This window comes from Pteropus medius, unplaced genomic scaffold, assembly GCF_902729225.1.
Source record: "Pteropus medius unplaced genomic scaffold, Ma_sr-lr_union100, whole genome shotgun sequence".
In the NCBI taxonomy this organism is placed as follows: Eukaryota; Metazoa; Chordata; class Mammalia; order Chiroptera; family Pteropodidae; genus Pteropus; species Pteropus medius.
In genome coordinates, this window is record NW_024346787.1 from 152,032 (window position 1) to 169,509 (window position 17,478).

The 17,478-nt window shown below is 38.4% G+C and overlaps 2 protein-coding genes and 1 non-coding gene across 3 annotated transcripts; all 3 read left to right on the top strand.

Annotated features, from left to right (window-relative positions):
• The first annotated feature begins 736 nt into the window (after positions 1-736).
• LOC120613913 (olfactory receptor 10G2-like) lies at positions 737-1,912 on the top strand. The gene has a single exon (XM_039876532.1). The coding sequence runs from the start codon at positions 951-953 to the stop codon at positions 1,905-1,907; it is 957 nt and encodes a 318-aa protein (XP_039732466.1). The 5' UTR covers positions 737-950; the 3' UTR covers positions 1,908-1,912.
• A 3,051-nt stretch (positions 1,913-4,963) lies between these two features.
• On the top strand, positions 4,964-5,070 carry LOC120613939 (U6 spliceosomal RNA). The gene has a single exon (XR_005655802.1). It is a non-coding gene; the product is annotated as a U6 spliceosomal RNA (small nuclear RNA).
• A 10,058-nt stretch (positions 5,071-15,128) lies between these two features.
• Positions 15,129-16,281, top strand: LOC120613926 (olfactory receptor 10G3). Its single transcript, XM_039876534.1, has one exon. The coding sequence runs from the start codon at positions 15,340-15,342 to the stop codon at positions 16,279-16,281; it is 942 nt and encodes a 313-aa protein (XP_039732468.1). The 5' UTR covers positions 15,129-15,339.
• Positions 16,282-17,478: the final 1,197 nt, after the last annotated feature.

The following is a 17,478-nucleotide window of genomic DNA, read 5'->3' on the forward strand; positions in this document are numbered from 1 at the left end:
TTGTTTACACTGGGAATAGACTCACATTGCTGAAGTGTATGTGACCTAAAGCATGAGAAATGTGATCACACGTGGAAACAGGATGCATGATTAATGGGAACTGGCAATATCCAGTCAGCCAATTAGCTAACAAATATTTATTAATTAAATTACTGTTGCCAAGGACTAGGGCAAGTGCTGCAGAAACTTAAAAAGAACAAAACGGCCTAGGTCTTTGTTCTGAAGACGCTTATAACCTAGCGGAAGAAACTCATGAGCATTTTAGCAAATAGCTCTTATTACTCTGCACTGCAATTACCTTTTATAATATAAATTCTTATCTCCCAGAAGACTGTCTTCTAAGGGAGACCTCTTCCCAAAGGAGGTGACAGCCAAAGTGAATCTTGAGGAATGAGGCTATGTTAAGATGACTCTGAAGTATACTTCAGAAGAAGTAAGTCCAGAAAGAAAGAGCATGCGGTGTTCTCAGGGAACCAAAGGAAAAAGACTATAGAAATAAACAGGGTCAGATCACAAAAGTTCTTGTAGATCATGGGAGGAGACATTTTGAGGCTATTAAATCAGAGACTAACAATAGGGATAGTTATTGTGGAGTGATGTTCTGCACTGCTCCATAGCACCAGAATCCACTTCTCTTTAGTCCCCCTTTGAGGCATAGACCTATCGTTTGCACTAAGACTATTATTCAGATATACCCTGTGCCTTGGCTGTATGTAGTGTCTTCCATTGAAGAAGCATTTAGGGCACCTGGAAAGTAAGCAGCCTCTGAGGACTTGTCTTGCCAAGCAAACTCAAATGATTGACGGCAAATTTTCTCTACTTAACACTTGGAAATCGTCTGTTAACCTCCTAGACTCTGGTCCCCAAACACAGGCATTCTCTCACCACCTCCATGTGTTGTATTTCCCTTGTCTGACTTCACCATTCATCTTAGCAGACTACAGAGAGGCATGGGAAAGACCAAAAACACATCCCTGGACTCCGTGGTGACCGATTTCATTCTCCTGGGCTTATCTCACCCCCCAAATCTGAGGACCCTCCTCTTCCTGGTCTTCTTCACTATCTACATCCTGACTCAGCTGGGCAACCTGCTCATTCTGCTCACCGTGTGGGCAGACCCAAAGCTCCATACACGCCCCATGTACATTCTTCTGGGCGTGCTCTCATTCCTGGACATGTGGCTCTCCTCAGTCATTGTTCCTCGCATCATTCTAAACTTCACTTCTGCCAGCAAGGCAATCCCGTTTGGTGGCTGTGTGGCTCAGCTGTATTTCTTTCACTTCCTGGGCAGCACGCAGTGCTTCCTCTATACCTTGATGGCTTATGACAGGTACTTGGCAATATGTCAGCCTCTACGCTACCCTGTGCTCATGAATGGGAAATTATGCACTATCCTTGTAGCTGGAGCTTGGGTGGCTGGCTCCGTTCATGGGTCTATCCAGGCCACTCTAACCTTCCGCCTGCCCTACTGTGGGCCCAACCAGGTGGATTATTTTTTCTGTGACATCCCTGCAGTATTGAGATTGGCCTGTGCTGACACAACTGTCAATGAGTTTGTGACCTTTGTGGACATCGGGGTAGTGGCTGCCAGTTGCTTCATGTTAATCTTGCTCTCCTATGCCAACATAGTCCATGCCATCCTGAAGATACGCACCGCTGATGGGCGGCGCCGGGCCTTCTCTACATGTGGCTCCCATTTAACTGTGGTCACAGTCTACTATGTCCCCTGTATTTTCATTTACCTCAGGCCAGGCTCCAAGAGTCCCTTGGATGGGGCAGTGGCTGTGTTTTACACTGTTGTCACTCCGTTACTGAACCCCCTCATCTATACACTGAGGAACCAAGAAGTGAAGTCTGCTCTGAAGAGAATAACAGCAGGTCTGGGGGCTGCAAGTGAAAATAAGTAACTCTAGGCTCGGAGACTAGCTACATCACCTCTGTTACCAGTCTTTTCAGCTACTGCCACACATGGCAGTAACAGGTTCAACAAATAGACGTTAGTTTCAGCTTAATCGAATGTAACTCTACTGGTAAGAAGATTTTGGTACTAAATTTAATCTCAATAAATTGGACAGGGTTACTTTACACTTTTCTGATCCATCTCTCAGGAGAAAGCACATTCCACACAAATGTGGAATATGCAGAATAAATGCTCTATCTAGAAAGAGGAAGGATTATTACAGGCAAATTTTGGAAAAGCCAGCATAATGCTACATCATCACCCTTTATCCATTTGCTTCATTCCTAATTTCCCAAGCCTCTAGGCATTCAAGATTGTTTTGCTCACATCTAGGCTAATCCATCCTTCCAAGTGCTTAGTGTGAATTTCTGTGCACATCGTCCATGTTTCCTTCCAGCCCTTCTCTCTCTCCCATGCAGTAATTCACCAAATTCTGTTCACTCTGTCTCAAGAATGTCTCTCTGGCTTCGTAAATGATCCCTTCTTCATCTTCATTCGCATTCATACCGCTACCAGTTTCCTTTCTGAAACAGAGCTCTTCACTGGCTCTCCACTGCATATAGAAAAAGCCAAAAAGCCAAAAAGCTTGAAATTCAAAGTCCCCCATAATTGGATCTCATATCTCACATCCCAAGACATTTCTACCTCCCTCATCCCTCCTGGCCCTATTAAGTTACCTGCCATTATTTAAATATGCTCTTTACTTCTGGGCCTCTGAGCCTTTACTTAAGATATACCTGTATGATAAATATTTTTCTTCCTTCCTCATATTGGTAAATTGATGTTTTATGCTTCCTTCATGGCCCAGAAAAAATTCTTATTCCTACTAGAAGTTTTCTGATTCTCTCAATCAGAACCTATCTCCTCCTTCTTTTTATTCCTATAGTCCTTTGAATTTTATAATAGCACTTATTGTAGGCTGGCTTGTATTATAGTTTAGATCAGAGTCCCTGGAGAACAGAAAGAACGTTTTATCGGTGTCTGTGTTGTAGCCCCCTTTTTCGTAATACCTACTAGTAGGCGTTGTGGCAGAGATAGCTAACTGCCCACCAAAATCCGTATATAGTTAGAACGTGGCTGCCCCACTATGGACATTTCCCAGTCTATCATACAGGCAGGTGCAGTTATATGTCTCAGTTCTCTCAAATTGAATATGGAGAGTCAAAACTGGCATAGGAACTTTTTCCTCTTCATTTCCTACTCTGAGGTGGAACTGGCATATGACAGGGACCCAGCTCCACTTTGTGCCCAAGTAGAGATAAGTCACCTGCCAACCTGGAACATGCACCTTAGAATTTTAAGTGAAAAGAAAATAAGCCTCTAACTTCTTTAATCCACTGATTTGTTATTGGGTTACTTTGTTACAGCGGCTTCGTCTCATCCTAATTGATACTTCACTCAGTTGACAATTTTTAAAACTTAAAATAGCACCAGGCAAGTCTTTTGAACTGCATTTGAAATGTCCAAAGCATCCAGAAAACCTTTTGGTCAATTATAATGCCTAAAAGTCAAAGATCTGGAAGCCACCTAGTCAGTCATTCACTGGACCAATCGGTTCATCACGTAACGTCGTTCTAACCAGGCCAGGGTTAGGTAAATAACCTTGACTTCATATGAGTGGAATCATATAGTATTTGTCTTTTTGTGACTGTCTTATTTCATGTAGCATAATGTCCTCAAGGTTCATCCATGTTTAGCATACTGCTGGATCATGTGGTAATTTTATTTTTAATTTTTCCAGGAATCATCATGCTGTTTTTCACAAAGGTTGTACCTTTTACATTCCCACCAAACATGCAAAAGAGTTCTAATTCATCCACATTCTGACTAACACTTGTTTTCTGATTTTTTGGATAGTAGCCACCCTAATAAATGTGAAGTAGTATCTCATTGTTGTTTCGGTCTGCATTTCCCTAAAGACTGGTGATGTTGAGAATCTTTTCATGTGCTTGTTGGGCATTTGTATATCTTCTTTAGGGAAATGTCCATTCAAGTCCTTTGCCCATTTTGAAAACAGTTGTTTGATTTTGTTGTTGTTTTAAGAGTTCTGGATATTGATCTCTTATTAGAGATATAATTTAGAGATAGAGTTCTGGATATTGATCTCTTATTAGAGATATAATTTGTAAATATTTTCTCCCATTCTATGGATTACCTTTTTACTCTGTTATGAGTGTCTTTTGATGTGCAAACATTTTTAATTTTTACGAAGTCCAATTTGTCAATTTTTTTCTTTTGTTACCTGTGCCTTTTTTTGTCAGAGCCAAGAAATCATTGCCAAATCCAATGTTGTGAAGCTTTTGTCCTATGTTTTCTTCTAAGAGTTTTATTGTTTTTGGTCTTATATTTAGGCCCTTGATCCATTTCACATTAATTTTTGTGCAATAGTCCCCCTTTATTTGTGGGAGGTATGTTCCAAGACTGCCAGTAGATGCCTGAAACCGTGAATAATACCAAATCCTAGATATTCTGTTTTTTAATATATAAATACCTATGATAAAGTTTAACTTATGAATTAAGTACGGTAAGAGATTAGCAACAATAGTGAATAATAAAATAGAACATTTACAACAATATATGGTAATAAAAGTTACGTGACTCTGGTCTCTCTTTCTCTGTCTCTGAAAAACAGTCTGAAACCACTACCAAGTGACTAACAGGGAGGGTACACATACAGCATGGATATACTGAACAAAGTGATGATTTACTTCCTGGCCAGGATGAATCAGGACAGCGTGAGATTTCATCAGAACAGTAATTTAACAGTTATGAATTGTTCATTTCTGAAATTTTCTCATTTAATATTTTGGGACCATGGTTAACCACAGGTAACTGAAATCACAAAAAGCAAAACCGTGGATAAGGGGGCACTACCGTATATGGTGTTAAGTAAGGGTCCAACTCATTCTTTTACATGTGAATACCCAGTTATCCCAGGACCGTTTGTCAAATAGACTATCCCAGTGAATGGTCTCGGCATCCTTGTCAAAAATCATGTGACCAGTGCTCACTTCTGCAGCAGATATACTAAAATTGGAACAATCCAGAGAAGATTAGCATGGCCCCTGCACGAGGATGACGCGCAAATTCATTAAGCGTTCCATATTTAAAAAAAAAAAAAATCATGTGACCATAGCTTCAAGGGTTTGTTTTTGGGCTCTCTTCTGCTAACTTTGGGATTCGCTTGTTCTTTTTTTAGTTCCTTGAGGGGCAAGGTTATGTTGTTTATTTGAGAGATTTCTTTTTTATTGATGTATCTACTTATCGCTATAAATTTCCCTCTTAGAACTGTTTGGCTACATCCCATAAGTTTTGATATGTTGTGTTTCCATTTTCATTTGTCCCAAGATATTTTTTTATTTCTCTAAAATTATATCTTTATACATTGTGTGCCCCAAAACATACGCTAATAATTCATTTAAATGCATTAGTCTCCTACATTATGTAGTAAACAAGATTTAGAGTTGCAAACCAAACTTACAGCAATACTAGCTTTTAAACTAATAATCCTTCTTTTCTTTAAATGTATTATTCTCTTCAATCATGTAGAAAACAAGAAGTGTAGTTACAAACCATTTTTACAATAATACTAGCTTATAGTTGCCCATGTATTTACCTTTATTTAGATCTTTATTTCTCTAAATGGCTTCTAGTTACTGTCTCGTGTCCTTTTATTTCACCATGCAGGACTCCCTTGAGAATTTCTTGAAGGGCAAGGCTAGTCACAAATTCTCAGCTTTTTTTCATCTGGGAATGTTATAATTTCTCCCTCACTTTTTTGACAGTTTTACTGAATCTAGGATTCTTGGTTTACAGGGGTTTTTTTTTTTTAGCACTTTGAATATATTGGCCCACTGTCTTCTGGCCTCCAAAGTTTCTGCTGAGAAATTTGCTGATCTTATTGGGGATTTTGTTGAGGATTCCTCGAATGTAACAATTCACTTCTCTCTTGCTGCTTTCAAGATTCTCTCTTTGTCTTTGCCTTTTAAAAGTTTGATTGTAATGTGTCTCAGTGTTGGTCTCTCTCTTTTTTAAAAAAAATTAGTTTCAAGTATACAAAACATTGGCTACACATCTATATAGCTCTTAAAACAATCCTGCCAATTGCTTCCTCCCTCCCCTGACCCTCCATCTAGTCGACATATTAATGCTAATTGTATTCCCTATGCCGTACTTCCCATCCCCGAGACCATCCATCAGCTACTAATTTGTACTTCTTTAACCCTTCACCCCATTCTCCCAGCCCCCCAAACTCCCCTCCCCTCTGTCTGTCACCAAATTGTCCACTACATTTATGAGTCTGTTTGTTTTTGATTAGTTTGTTCTTTTTATTCCTTAGATTCCACATATTAGTGAAATCATATAGTGTTTATTTTCTGTCTGACTTAAATACCTTCTAGGTCCATCAAAGCAATATCTTTTTCCATCCCCTTCCTTTTCATATGTAGGAGTCTTATTTTCTTATCCTTTCAGCCACTCTATCTTTTAGTTGAAGCACTTAATTCTTTTCCATTTGAGGTACTTATTCATAGGAATTTAGTTGTTACCATTCTTTATTCCTGTTTTTGATACATGTTTTTTCTTCTTAAAGAAGTCCCTCCAATATTTCCTGTAATACTGGCTTGGTGGTGATAAATTCCTTTAGTTTATTGTTGTCTGGGAGCTCTTCATCTGTCCTTTAACTCTAAATGATAGCTTTGCTGGATAAAGTATTCTTGGTTGTAGATCCTGGGTCTTCATCCTGTCGAATAATTTTTGCCAAGCGCTTCTGTCCTGCATAGTTTCTTTTGAGAAATTAGCTGCCAGTCTTATGTTATAGGTTTTTCCTTATAAGTAACTATCTGTTTGTCTCTGCTGCTTTTAATATTCTTTCTTTGTATTTAACCTTTGGCATTTTAATTATGATGTGTCTTGGTGTGGGCCTCTTTGGATCCCTGATTTTTGGAATTCTCTGAGCTTCCTGGGGTTTTATGTCCATTTCCTTCCCCAGGTTAGAAGAGTTTTCCATCATTATTTCTGCAAACAGCTGTTCAACATTTTGACTTTTCTTCAGTTATATCAATCAGATGGATATTTGGACCCCTATTAGTGTCCCATATGCTCCTTAAATAGTTTTTATAGTCTTGTCATCTTATCTCTTGCCATTCTGATTGAGTGTCCTTGGCTTTCCTGTCCTCTAGATAGAGCATTTGATCCTTTTCTTTAGTCACTTGTTTATTCTCTTGTTTATTCCATTTAATATACTTCTCATCTCAGATAATGTGTTCTTCATTTCAGACTGGTTCCCTTTTATAATTGCCATTTCCATTTTTATGTTTTTATCTCTTTGTTGAAGTTCTCTACACTTCCCAAAAGTTCATTGATCATTTTTATAACCAGTGTTTTGAACTCTACATCTCTTAGATTACTTGACTCCATTATATCTAGATCCCTGTTCTGTTCTGTCATATGGCTTCTGCTTCTTTGTCTTCCCATTTGGCTGCCCTTCTGTGTCTTTTTCTATGTAACAAGCAAAGCTCCTAAGTCTCCCGGTCTTATTAGTGTGGATTTGTGAAGTAGGTGACCAGTGGCACAGTCCTGAGAGGAGTTCAGCTGCAAGCCAAACTTAGCCCAAGCCTTTGCCTCTCTGGGGCCACCTGTTAAGATTCAGCAAGCAATCCACAGATGCTGTGCTTATAGTTGCCTCAAAAGGCCACGCCAGAAACGGAGGCTGCCTCCAATGTGAGTCTCAGCAAGGAGCACCTGACTCACTGAGGATACACCAAATGTGGTTTGGGTGGGGCTGTGAGTTGGAGGAGGCAGGGTTTCACGAAATCTTCTGGGCAGAGTGACCTCTGTTATCTACTTTGATGACATCTCAGCTATGGTGGCGCCGTGTCTGAGCACTGGGAGTGAGGAGGGTTTAACAAGGAACAATGGATACTGCCAGCACTTCTGTACAGAGCGAATCTTGCCTTGACCCTCACTCCGACAATGTCTCCCTGTAAGTCCCATGCGCAGCCTAATCAGCACTGGTGCTCAGAGCAAGCAGGTTTGTCACCATGAAAATCCGCTCGTGGACGTGGCCCCTCTAAGAGGCTTCTACCACTGCCACTGCCGCAGCCTTCGTCTTACTCAGCTGCTCGAGACTGGGCCGCCCCACATCCTGGCCCATCCTACCTTCTGCCGTTGCAGGGTGATTTCTTGGAATTCTCCCTAGCTGTATGGCTTGTTCATCCCAGGCGATTTTTCCTTGCTGCTGCTCCTTGTTTCCATCGCTACTTTGATTTGGTCGCCAGAGGGATGATCAGAGCCTCTATCATCCACGCCATTGTTTTTCTTGTGTTAGTCTCTTTGCCTTCTATTACTTGGAGTCCTTGGAGCTTCTTGGATGTTTATATTCAAGTGTTTCATCAAATTTGGGAGGTTTTCAGCCATTGTTTCTTCAAATAGTCTCTCTGCTACTTTCTCTCTCTTTTCTTTCTGGGATTTCCAAGATACACTTGTTGGTTCACTTGATAGTGTCCGACAGGTCCTTTAGGCTCTATTTATTTTCCTTCAATCTTTTTTCATTCTGTTTCTCAGACATAATTTAATAAATGATAATTTCCATTGTCCTATATTAAGTTCACTGATTCTTTCTTCTGAGTGCTCAAATCTGCCTTTGAATCCCTCTAGAGAATTTTTTATTTCAACTATTGTATTTTAAAGCTTCAGAATTTCTTTTTTGTTTCTTTTTAGGATTTCTATCTCTTTATTGACATTTCCATTTTGTTCACACATAATTTATTTGACTTTCTTTACATCTTTCTTTAGTTCTTTGGGAATTTTAATACAATTATTTTAAAGTCTTTGTCTTGTATATCTGCCATTAGAACGTTTTCAAGAATAGTTTCTGTTTACTTGTTTTTCCCTTTGAATAAGTTATACCTTCCTGTTTCTTTGTATGTTTTGTGATTTTGTTGTTGTTGTTGAACACTGGACATTTGAATTTAATAATAGAATAATTCTGGAAATCAAATTCTCCCCCTTCCCCAGGGTTTGTCAGGCTTTGTTATTAATTTTGGTTTTCGTTTGCTTGTTGTCGTTGTCATCATCATTGTTTTTTATTGTTGTAAGCTGTCTATCCCAAGGGTCAGCCTGAGGTTTAAACTTAAGATATTCTCAGATTTTTTCTGATCTTTTTCCTGGGCATACATGGTCACTTTCTAATGTTCCCAGTGTGTGCAGTTGCTTTTTAATATTCTTATCGTTAATGTCTGGTTCCTAAAAGAGTAAAAATCAAAAACTGAAGGAAGAGAAAAAGACACAGGCCCTTTAAATCTCCCATAACTCTCTTCATTTGGAGGGGAAAGGGCTTGCAACAATGGAGGGAGGTGCAACAGCAACCGCCACCCATCTCTTTATCTGCATCTCTCTATTCAGAAGCAGTGAAATTGCCAATTGTTCCATGAATAAAGTAATGTTGGATAGAAACCAGAGTTAATGGATATGACTTTTGTATAACACCTAGGCTTGGGGACCTAATTATTGTTTCCAGAGGACATAAGATACTGCGAAGCCTGTCAGATCTTGGTGTCATATGCATATTTAATCCATAAAACCTAATTACTCTCTTTTAAGTTAGTATCATCACTAATTTAACCAATAAACATAACTACTCTTATGGAATAGAGTGATTTTTGTAGAACAGAGTTAGAAGGGTGTCAGTTGAAACCAGGAAACCAGATTAAATCATGAACAATTTAAGAAATCATGAATCTGTACCTGTGAAACCCCACTTCACAAAGTACCTCCGTGCATTCTGGTTGCAATATACAAACCTGGACCCCAAAACTCAACAGTTTCCTTTCTGAAACTTATTTCAACTGAAATCATGCTTCCTGAAATAGTGAAAGCTGCAAATTACAAGAAAAGACCAGGCTGTGAAAAGTAGACAAACATCTTTGCCTGACTCCATCCACCCACACATATTCATTGTGGCCAGTCGTTCTCATTAATTAGTCACAAACAAGTTTTGTTCTTCCCCTGATTACCTCTATTCACCTATCATCAAGATTTGTCTTGCCAACTGTTTTTTGTATTACCTGTAAGCTAGGAATGGTTTTTACATTTTTTAAATAGTTGAAATAAAATCAGAACTAGAATAATTTTTTATGATATGTGAATTTAAGTTTCAGTGTCTACAAATAAAGTTTTATTGTAATACAGTCATGACATGTGTAAGTATATTGTTTATGGCTGCTTTCATGTACAACGGCAGACTTTAACAGATGCAACGGAGACTGTGTGGTCCACAAGGCCAAAAGTATTTATTATCTGGACTTTACAAAAAGTTTGCCAATTTATTCTCTAGACACTTCAACACCAATGTGACTTGGGAGCTTTAGAGATTACCACAAATCTGGTAGCAGGGGGAACAGATCACATTCAAAGTATTCTCTTAAGACATAGACCATCACTAGACTTTTGAAGAAAGTTTGGGGAAAGGGTTCAGAGAGTTCCGAAGATTGGACTAGCAGAAAAGATATCAGACCAGTCTCAAAGTATTCAAAAAAAAAAGGAGTGAAAAATAAAAATAAAAATCACTGCTCAGAGAATATAAATTAAAATACTATAGATGATAGTTGGAGTGGATGATTTTTTTATGTCCCTCTAATCTCAAGATTGTTTCTCCTAGTCTATGCAGATCTGTTAGCACCTTAGTAATTCAAAGTATGAGTTTCATAAAATGTAAATGTGCCAATAAGAAAATATCCTTTAACCAGTAACAGTACATTAACTTTTCCTTCCTAATTCCTCAAATGTGTTTTTGAAAGATAAAAGAAATCACAGATATACAATCATCAATAAACCCTATTAAGCCCCACAGACTTTGTCCCACCTGATGTTACAAAATCCGAAAAAAGTTAGAAATAAGGGAGTTTCCCAGGAAACAAACCATGGATATCGGTCTTGTCTTATCACAAGGGTGCTATTATAATATTCCCCAAGCTAAAGGTCTCACTGTAATTGACTCTGGGAAAAATAAAAGAAGCAACAGAACACAAGAGAGACCAACTTTAACAGGTACCTTCAATGGGAGCCAAAACTCCTCCCCCAGTTTGAAAGGAAACCAGAAGAGGACGTCTACAAATAAGCAGGCAATTAATAAATCGTTTCGATAGTTTGGTCCTTCATTTTGATCCGGCCAGAACTGACTATTGGGTCTTCTGCCATGAGCCCTTCACGATAACTACTACTGACCCCATGAGATCTGAAACCATTCAAATCTTTCTAATAAAAGGTTGATATCTCTTCTCTCAGATTGCAAAAGGATTTTCTGTGGATACTGACACCTCCAGGCGAAGGTGATTCTCTCTTCCCCAAGTAGCACTCTCCACTATCCTATCCCATTTTCCAGAGTTAAACATCACCTACAGGACCTGATCACTGATGTGAAGAGGTGCTGAAAAAAAGAAGATATTCCAAGATATAGATGACGACAGAGTAAGTTTCAGATACAGATAAATGACAGGTTCAAATGCTGTGCAAAAAACTTCTCCTCTCTCAGTCATTTTATCTCTCAATGTCTTTTTTTGTTTAATTATTCAGTATATTTTTCTGCTCTCACAGAAATTTTCTTTATTGCTCTGCTAAGTCTAACTATGCAGCTACCATTTAGCATTTTATATTGGGATAACGCTGTCTCACCAAGCCTTTCATTGGCTGTATCTTTCTCCAAAACTACTCTTCTTCAGAAATTCATTCACTGCCTAAATTCAATATCAACCAAAAAAGATAAGAGCATCTTGGAGCTCTGTAGTAGTTCCAACTTTACTCCTTGATGTTTGGTCTTTGTCAGGTCCTTTCTCCCACCTGTAAGACAGATTCTCTGCCCACAGCTTAAAGGATAAATGTGAACAAAACTGTAGCCTGATTTCTGTGTTAGTGACTGTTTTAAACAGACAGGGTTTTATAGTTTAATAAAAACTTATAGTCTCATTTCGCAGACTTAATAACTCAGATTTTTCTCATCTCATTTTATATGTATTTATTCCAATGTCTCTTCTTTAGTTTATTTTCAGTTGTACATGTCTTAGTGTAAAATTCAGAAAATATCAATAGAAGATATAAGCTTCGAAATATTTGAGATACTTTTTATAAATTAAAAGAAAGTGCTTTGAGTTGATATTCAAAAAATCATAAAAGTGTTTTAAGTTTTCTTCTTAAGAGATGCATGGCCATTTAAGAGATGAATGACTAGAGTTCGGTATATAAAACTCATCTGCTGAAGTGAGGTCAAGACTGTGTCCTTTGTCTCATCAGAAAAGGTGCCTAATCCCCCATGCAAATCAGTCACAATTTTTTAATGATCCACATTTAGATTTATAGTCATTTTGTGATCCACTAATGATTCCCATATTGTTTGCAAACATGATTGTACTAGATGACTTTTTATATTTTTTAATAACGATCACAATTAAAAAATACATTCCATCAATACCTTCACAGTCTAAGTCTCTCTAGATTGAAAATACTGCTAAGCCCCCAGGCAATAGTCTATTTGTTAAAGTCCTTGGTGTGATAAAATGCCAGACAATTAAAGGAGATGAGCCAATTTACGCATTCATGGTAACAAAATTTGACTCTTCTTTGACTTTAGAACATATACTTAATTTTACTATATCTAGGTTTAAAAATAAGAAGCATGAACACCAGTTTAGGATCTCTAACAGAATGAACCATTGAACTCTTAAAATCGTTATTCAGATTATAAACAAAGCTATGGCCTCAGGACACTGACGATTAATATTGCCAATAGATTTTTAATACTCCTAATGATTTAGCAACCTGAAATGACATGATTAACTAAATTATTTTAGCTTATTTATAGGAAGGAATGTTAAGTAAAATGTAAAAAGAGTTCTAAACTGAAAAATATAAAACCTACTTGGAGTCCTTACTCTAGCACTATATAACTATGGGACACCTCTGACATTTAGCTCCTCTAAGTATCATAAGAACACTACACAGGTGTAAAATACCATCATTATTTTGTGAGTTCTTATCACCTTAGTCCATTGAGGTTTCCATAAGTGCCATGTTTCTTTCTCTTTGTACCACGTTATCCTCTCTCTCTCTCTATCTCTATCTCTCTGGCTCCAGTCTTGTTATCGAAATGAATTAGGGCATCTAAGAGCCACATCTGGGATATCAATGAATCAGTGTAAGTAGAGGGTGTTCACCCAGTAAATACCAAACTCCATTCTTTGAGATCTATGATAATGGCAGTGGTGCAAAGATCATGACAGATCAGAGAAAATCGTCCTATTAATCTTTCTAACTAAATGAGGAAGAAAAATTGTTTTTTAAAAAAAGTAGAGGAAAACTTCATTGCAACTAGAATGAAATCACACCTAATAAAAACAGAATTACAAATAGGGCTACATGCCTTCTCTCACCATTCCCTTTAAGATGGCTCTAAAATCTAAGGGCAAGATTAGAAAATACATTCTCTCGGGTTGAATAAAATAAAAATCAGCATGTACAAATACCAACTCATTATGATATGCACCTGAAACTAATATAATGTTATATGCCAATTATACCTCAATATTAAAAAATAAATTTTAAAAATTTTAAGTTCGGGTTCTGTAAAGTAATTCGGTAGATTTCTTTTTGGTAGAAAAGATATCTCCAAAGGATATGGTTTCATTGCACTGTAACCAGTTTTATAGTAACCTAGCAACTTTATGCCAACAGTCTTTTTTGTTTTTTAATGTCTATAAATACCATGTCCTTCAAATGCTTTGGAAACTCTACACTTTAACTAGTTTGCTCAACCATGAGTAAATAAATGACATATATTTTAAAAACACACAGGAATCAGCACACTATGTGTAGACTGGAATTCCCTATCTACAGGAAATTTTTCAAAAGAAATAGTAGTTCCTAGAGAGTAATTCAGAGAACAGAGAATGTTCCCTAATGCAAATAAGAAGACAGAATGGAAAATAAATGAGGCAAAAATAATTAAGGAACTCTAAAAAGTTAGGAAATGTGCTGAAAAGAAGAAAGCCTTTAGAAACAATAAAGACAATCTAAAAGAAATATAGACTCGGGAAGAATATAATTAGAGTAAAACTTTGTCAATGTATCCTCAGTACTGCCCAGAAGAAAAAGAAATTGTATCTGAAAGATTAAAGAATAAAGATAAAGGTATCGTGTAATTTACTAGGTGTAAGTCACTGAGACCTATTGAAGCCTAAATTGTGTGCTCCATCAAATTCCCTTTGCTCTGATTCAAAACTCAGAGATATGCACCCGATTCCTAATTTGATTTCCAGGGACCTTGATATTAGTAAGTGGTTGCCCTGAGTAGTAGACATACCATTTCAGTCATGGGAGTGAGATCTCCCACTGTAGATTAAATTGGTTGTTTGGTTTACAAGTCATTCTCTCAGGTATTTGAATAGTGTGAATTGATTTCCCAACCCTGATTCCCCTAGGGAGACCTAACCAAGTCAGGCTTCTAAATCTGCAGAGTTTAACCTCAGACTGTTGTGACTCCAGAAAACTGTAGTATCCCATGACTGCCAGACCAGAGCAGCCACCGGACTTATCACTATCGCCATCCTTCTTTGTTTCCTCCTCTCCTCTCTTTCGTGACCATGCCCCAAGGCAAAATTATGATATACAAAGAAACCAAAATACATAGCATCAAGTACCAACAGCAACTTTACTTACATGCTTACAGCCTCATGGGCATTTTTTTTTTCCTTTTAACTATAAAGAACTTGGAGAGTAGACTTATACAGCATCAAGCACACAACTAGCCATTTAATCAAAATTCTAGTCCATTCTCTCTACCACAAAAGGGAGAAAGGAATTTTCCCATTTCTTTTCTGCATACTCTCTACTCTATATAAATTTATGCCCTGGCAGAGAATAGAATGAGCCAGTGGCCTCTTTGTCAGTTTCTGAACCAGAAGAACATTTAACAAAACAAATACTCTTTCTCACATATGTCATTTCTAGTAAACCCTTAATCTTTGGCAAAAGTGCTCTAGATGCAAACTCCTAGGAGCAAACTTTTTCTGTAAAGTTCCAGAGAATAAATATTTTAGGTTTTGCAGGCCAAGCGCAATAATTCCACTCTGCCTTCATAGCACCAAAGCATCTGCAGACAATATATAAGTAAGTGAGCATGGCTGTGTTCCAATAAAATTTTATTTACAAAACAGGCCAACCCCTGCCGTAGAACATACTTTCTCCCTCTTGTTATCTCTCTACATGAGAAAAACTCTTCTGCCGTTATTCCTAGTTTTTACAATCTTTCTCTCGTTCCTCCTCACTTTCCTCTCATCTCCACATTAACTCCTGTTTTGTCCATTCTCTAGGTAAGGTCTCTCCAGAGGATGGAAAACGTCAACAGCACATTGTTGACTGAGTTCATCCTGACAGGAATTCCCTACCCACTCAAGCTAAGGACGTTTCTTTTCGTGTTCTTTTTGCTGATCTACATCCTGACTCAGCTGGGGAACCTGCTTATTCTAATCACTGTCTGGGTAGACGTGCAGCTCCATGCCCGCCCTATGTACATCTTTCTTGGTGTCCTCTCCATCATTGACATGGGCATCTCTACCATCATTGTCCCTCGCCTCATGATGAACTTCACTTTAGGCATCAAACCCATTTCATTTGGTGGCTGTGTCGCTCAACTCTATTTCTATCACTTCCTGGGCAGCACCCAGTGCTTCCTCTACACGCTGATGGCCTATGACAGGTACCTGGCAATATGCCGACCCCTGCACTACCCTGTGCTCATGAATGCTAAGCTGAGCACCTTGCTTGTGGCTGGAGCTTGGGTGGCAGGATCCATTCATGGGGCTCTCCAGGCTATCTTAACCTTCCGTCTGCCCTACTGTGGGCCCAACCAGGTAGATTACTTCTTCTGTGACATTCCTGCAGTTTTGAGGCTGGCCTGTGCTGATACAACAGTCAATGAGCTGGTGACTTTTGTAGATATTGGGGTGGTAATTGCCAGCTGCTTCTCCCTGATCCTCCTCTCCTACATACAAATCATTCAGGCCATCCTGAGGATCCGTACGGCTGATGGGAGGCGCCGGGCCTTTTCAACCTGTGGAGCCCATGTAACTGTGGTAACCGTGCACTATGTGCCCTGTGCCTTTATCTACCTGAGGCCTGAAACCAACAGCCCCCTGGATGGGGCAGCTACCCTATTCCCTACAGCCATCACTCCTTTCCTCAACCCCCTCATCTACACTCTGCGGAACCAAGAGGTGAAGCTGGCCCTGAGGAGAATGATAGGAAGCCCTGGGACTAAGAATGAGGTTTGAAAGTGTCTGTCCCCTGCTGGGGGAACCTTCACATTTACAATTATTTTAATGTTTAGATTTCAGTGGGGTTTTTTTTCTTCTTCTTGATTTTTCCCTTTTATGTGACCATATAATATCAATACACTGAGATTAAACAATTTAAAATGACATACTACTTTCTAGCAGTTCCTTAGTGTTCCCTCCAGGTAAACAACTCTCAGCTGCTATAAGAGTAGAGCGCGAGACTAAAGTCACTCAGAAGAGAGTAAAACCTGTCACACTTAGACATCCAGAGGACTGAAATATCAAAAGCATCCTATGGGCTTTTTAGCCATTAGGATGATATTGGTCAAGCCTTCATAGGATGGACTATAGCTCTTTTGATGGGAGAATGTTCTACAGTTCTGTTGCAATTGGATATATACCTGAGGAGCTAGGGCTAGAAGAGAAACTACAGATACCCTGCTGTGTGCATCTTAACAGGCCTGGCTTGGGGAACTTCCTGAGGCCACTATGAGATATGAAGAGGAACTGAAGTGCTTACTTTGCTTCACCTGCTGAAGAAATAACCTTTTCTTAAACTGGTGTTTTCATAAACCAAACCCAGTTAAACAATCCAAAAAAGAGAATGCAATAAAGTCTTCTCAAATGTCTCAATAATAATTTCCCCACACAAAAAAAGTAAAGCTCATTATGAAATTTCTCATTTAAAAAAATTGGACAATTAATCAGGGCACATGGATAATTTATCCAGATCAGTATTTCATATCAATTTAGATTCATGAGGTTGACAAGTTTTCATTGAGTTAGACCAGAGCTTAATCAATGCGGGCAAATTTTGTGCAATATCTCTGGTTTCAACCCCTTCACACCTCCAGTCTTATCCTATTAAGCTTCTGCCTCATTCTCAGCTTTATATACTGGACAGTTGCTTTATCCATTTAATGAAATCATGTTATCAATAGAGAAATTCTCTCGGTCATAGTGGAGAGTCAACAGTTTGGTCAGTTTAACGTTCACCTTCGAAGGACTCACAAGTTCACTTCCTTGGTACAGGAGACAGAACACTAACCATTCTCCCTTAGCTGAAACTGACCTAAACAATTTCTCAATATTCTGTTCAGAAAACAAACAATATACTAGATATCAACTCCCTCAAACTAGAAAATTACTTATGAAATGTCTTAATCTTTAAACATATAGAACAAATAAGATGGT

Coding starts and splice junctions, on each gene's coding strand:
- LOC120613926 (XM_039876534.1), top strand. CDS start 15,340: ATGGAAAACGTCAACAGCACATTGTTGACTGAGTTCATCCTGACAGGA.
- LOC120613913 (XM_039876532.1), top strand. CDS start 951: ATGGGAAAGACCAAAAACACATCCCTGGACTCCGTGGTGACCGATTTC.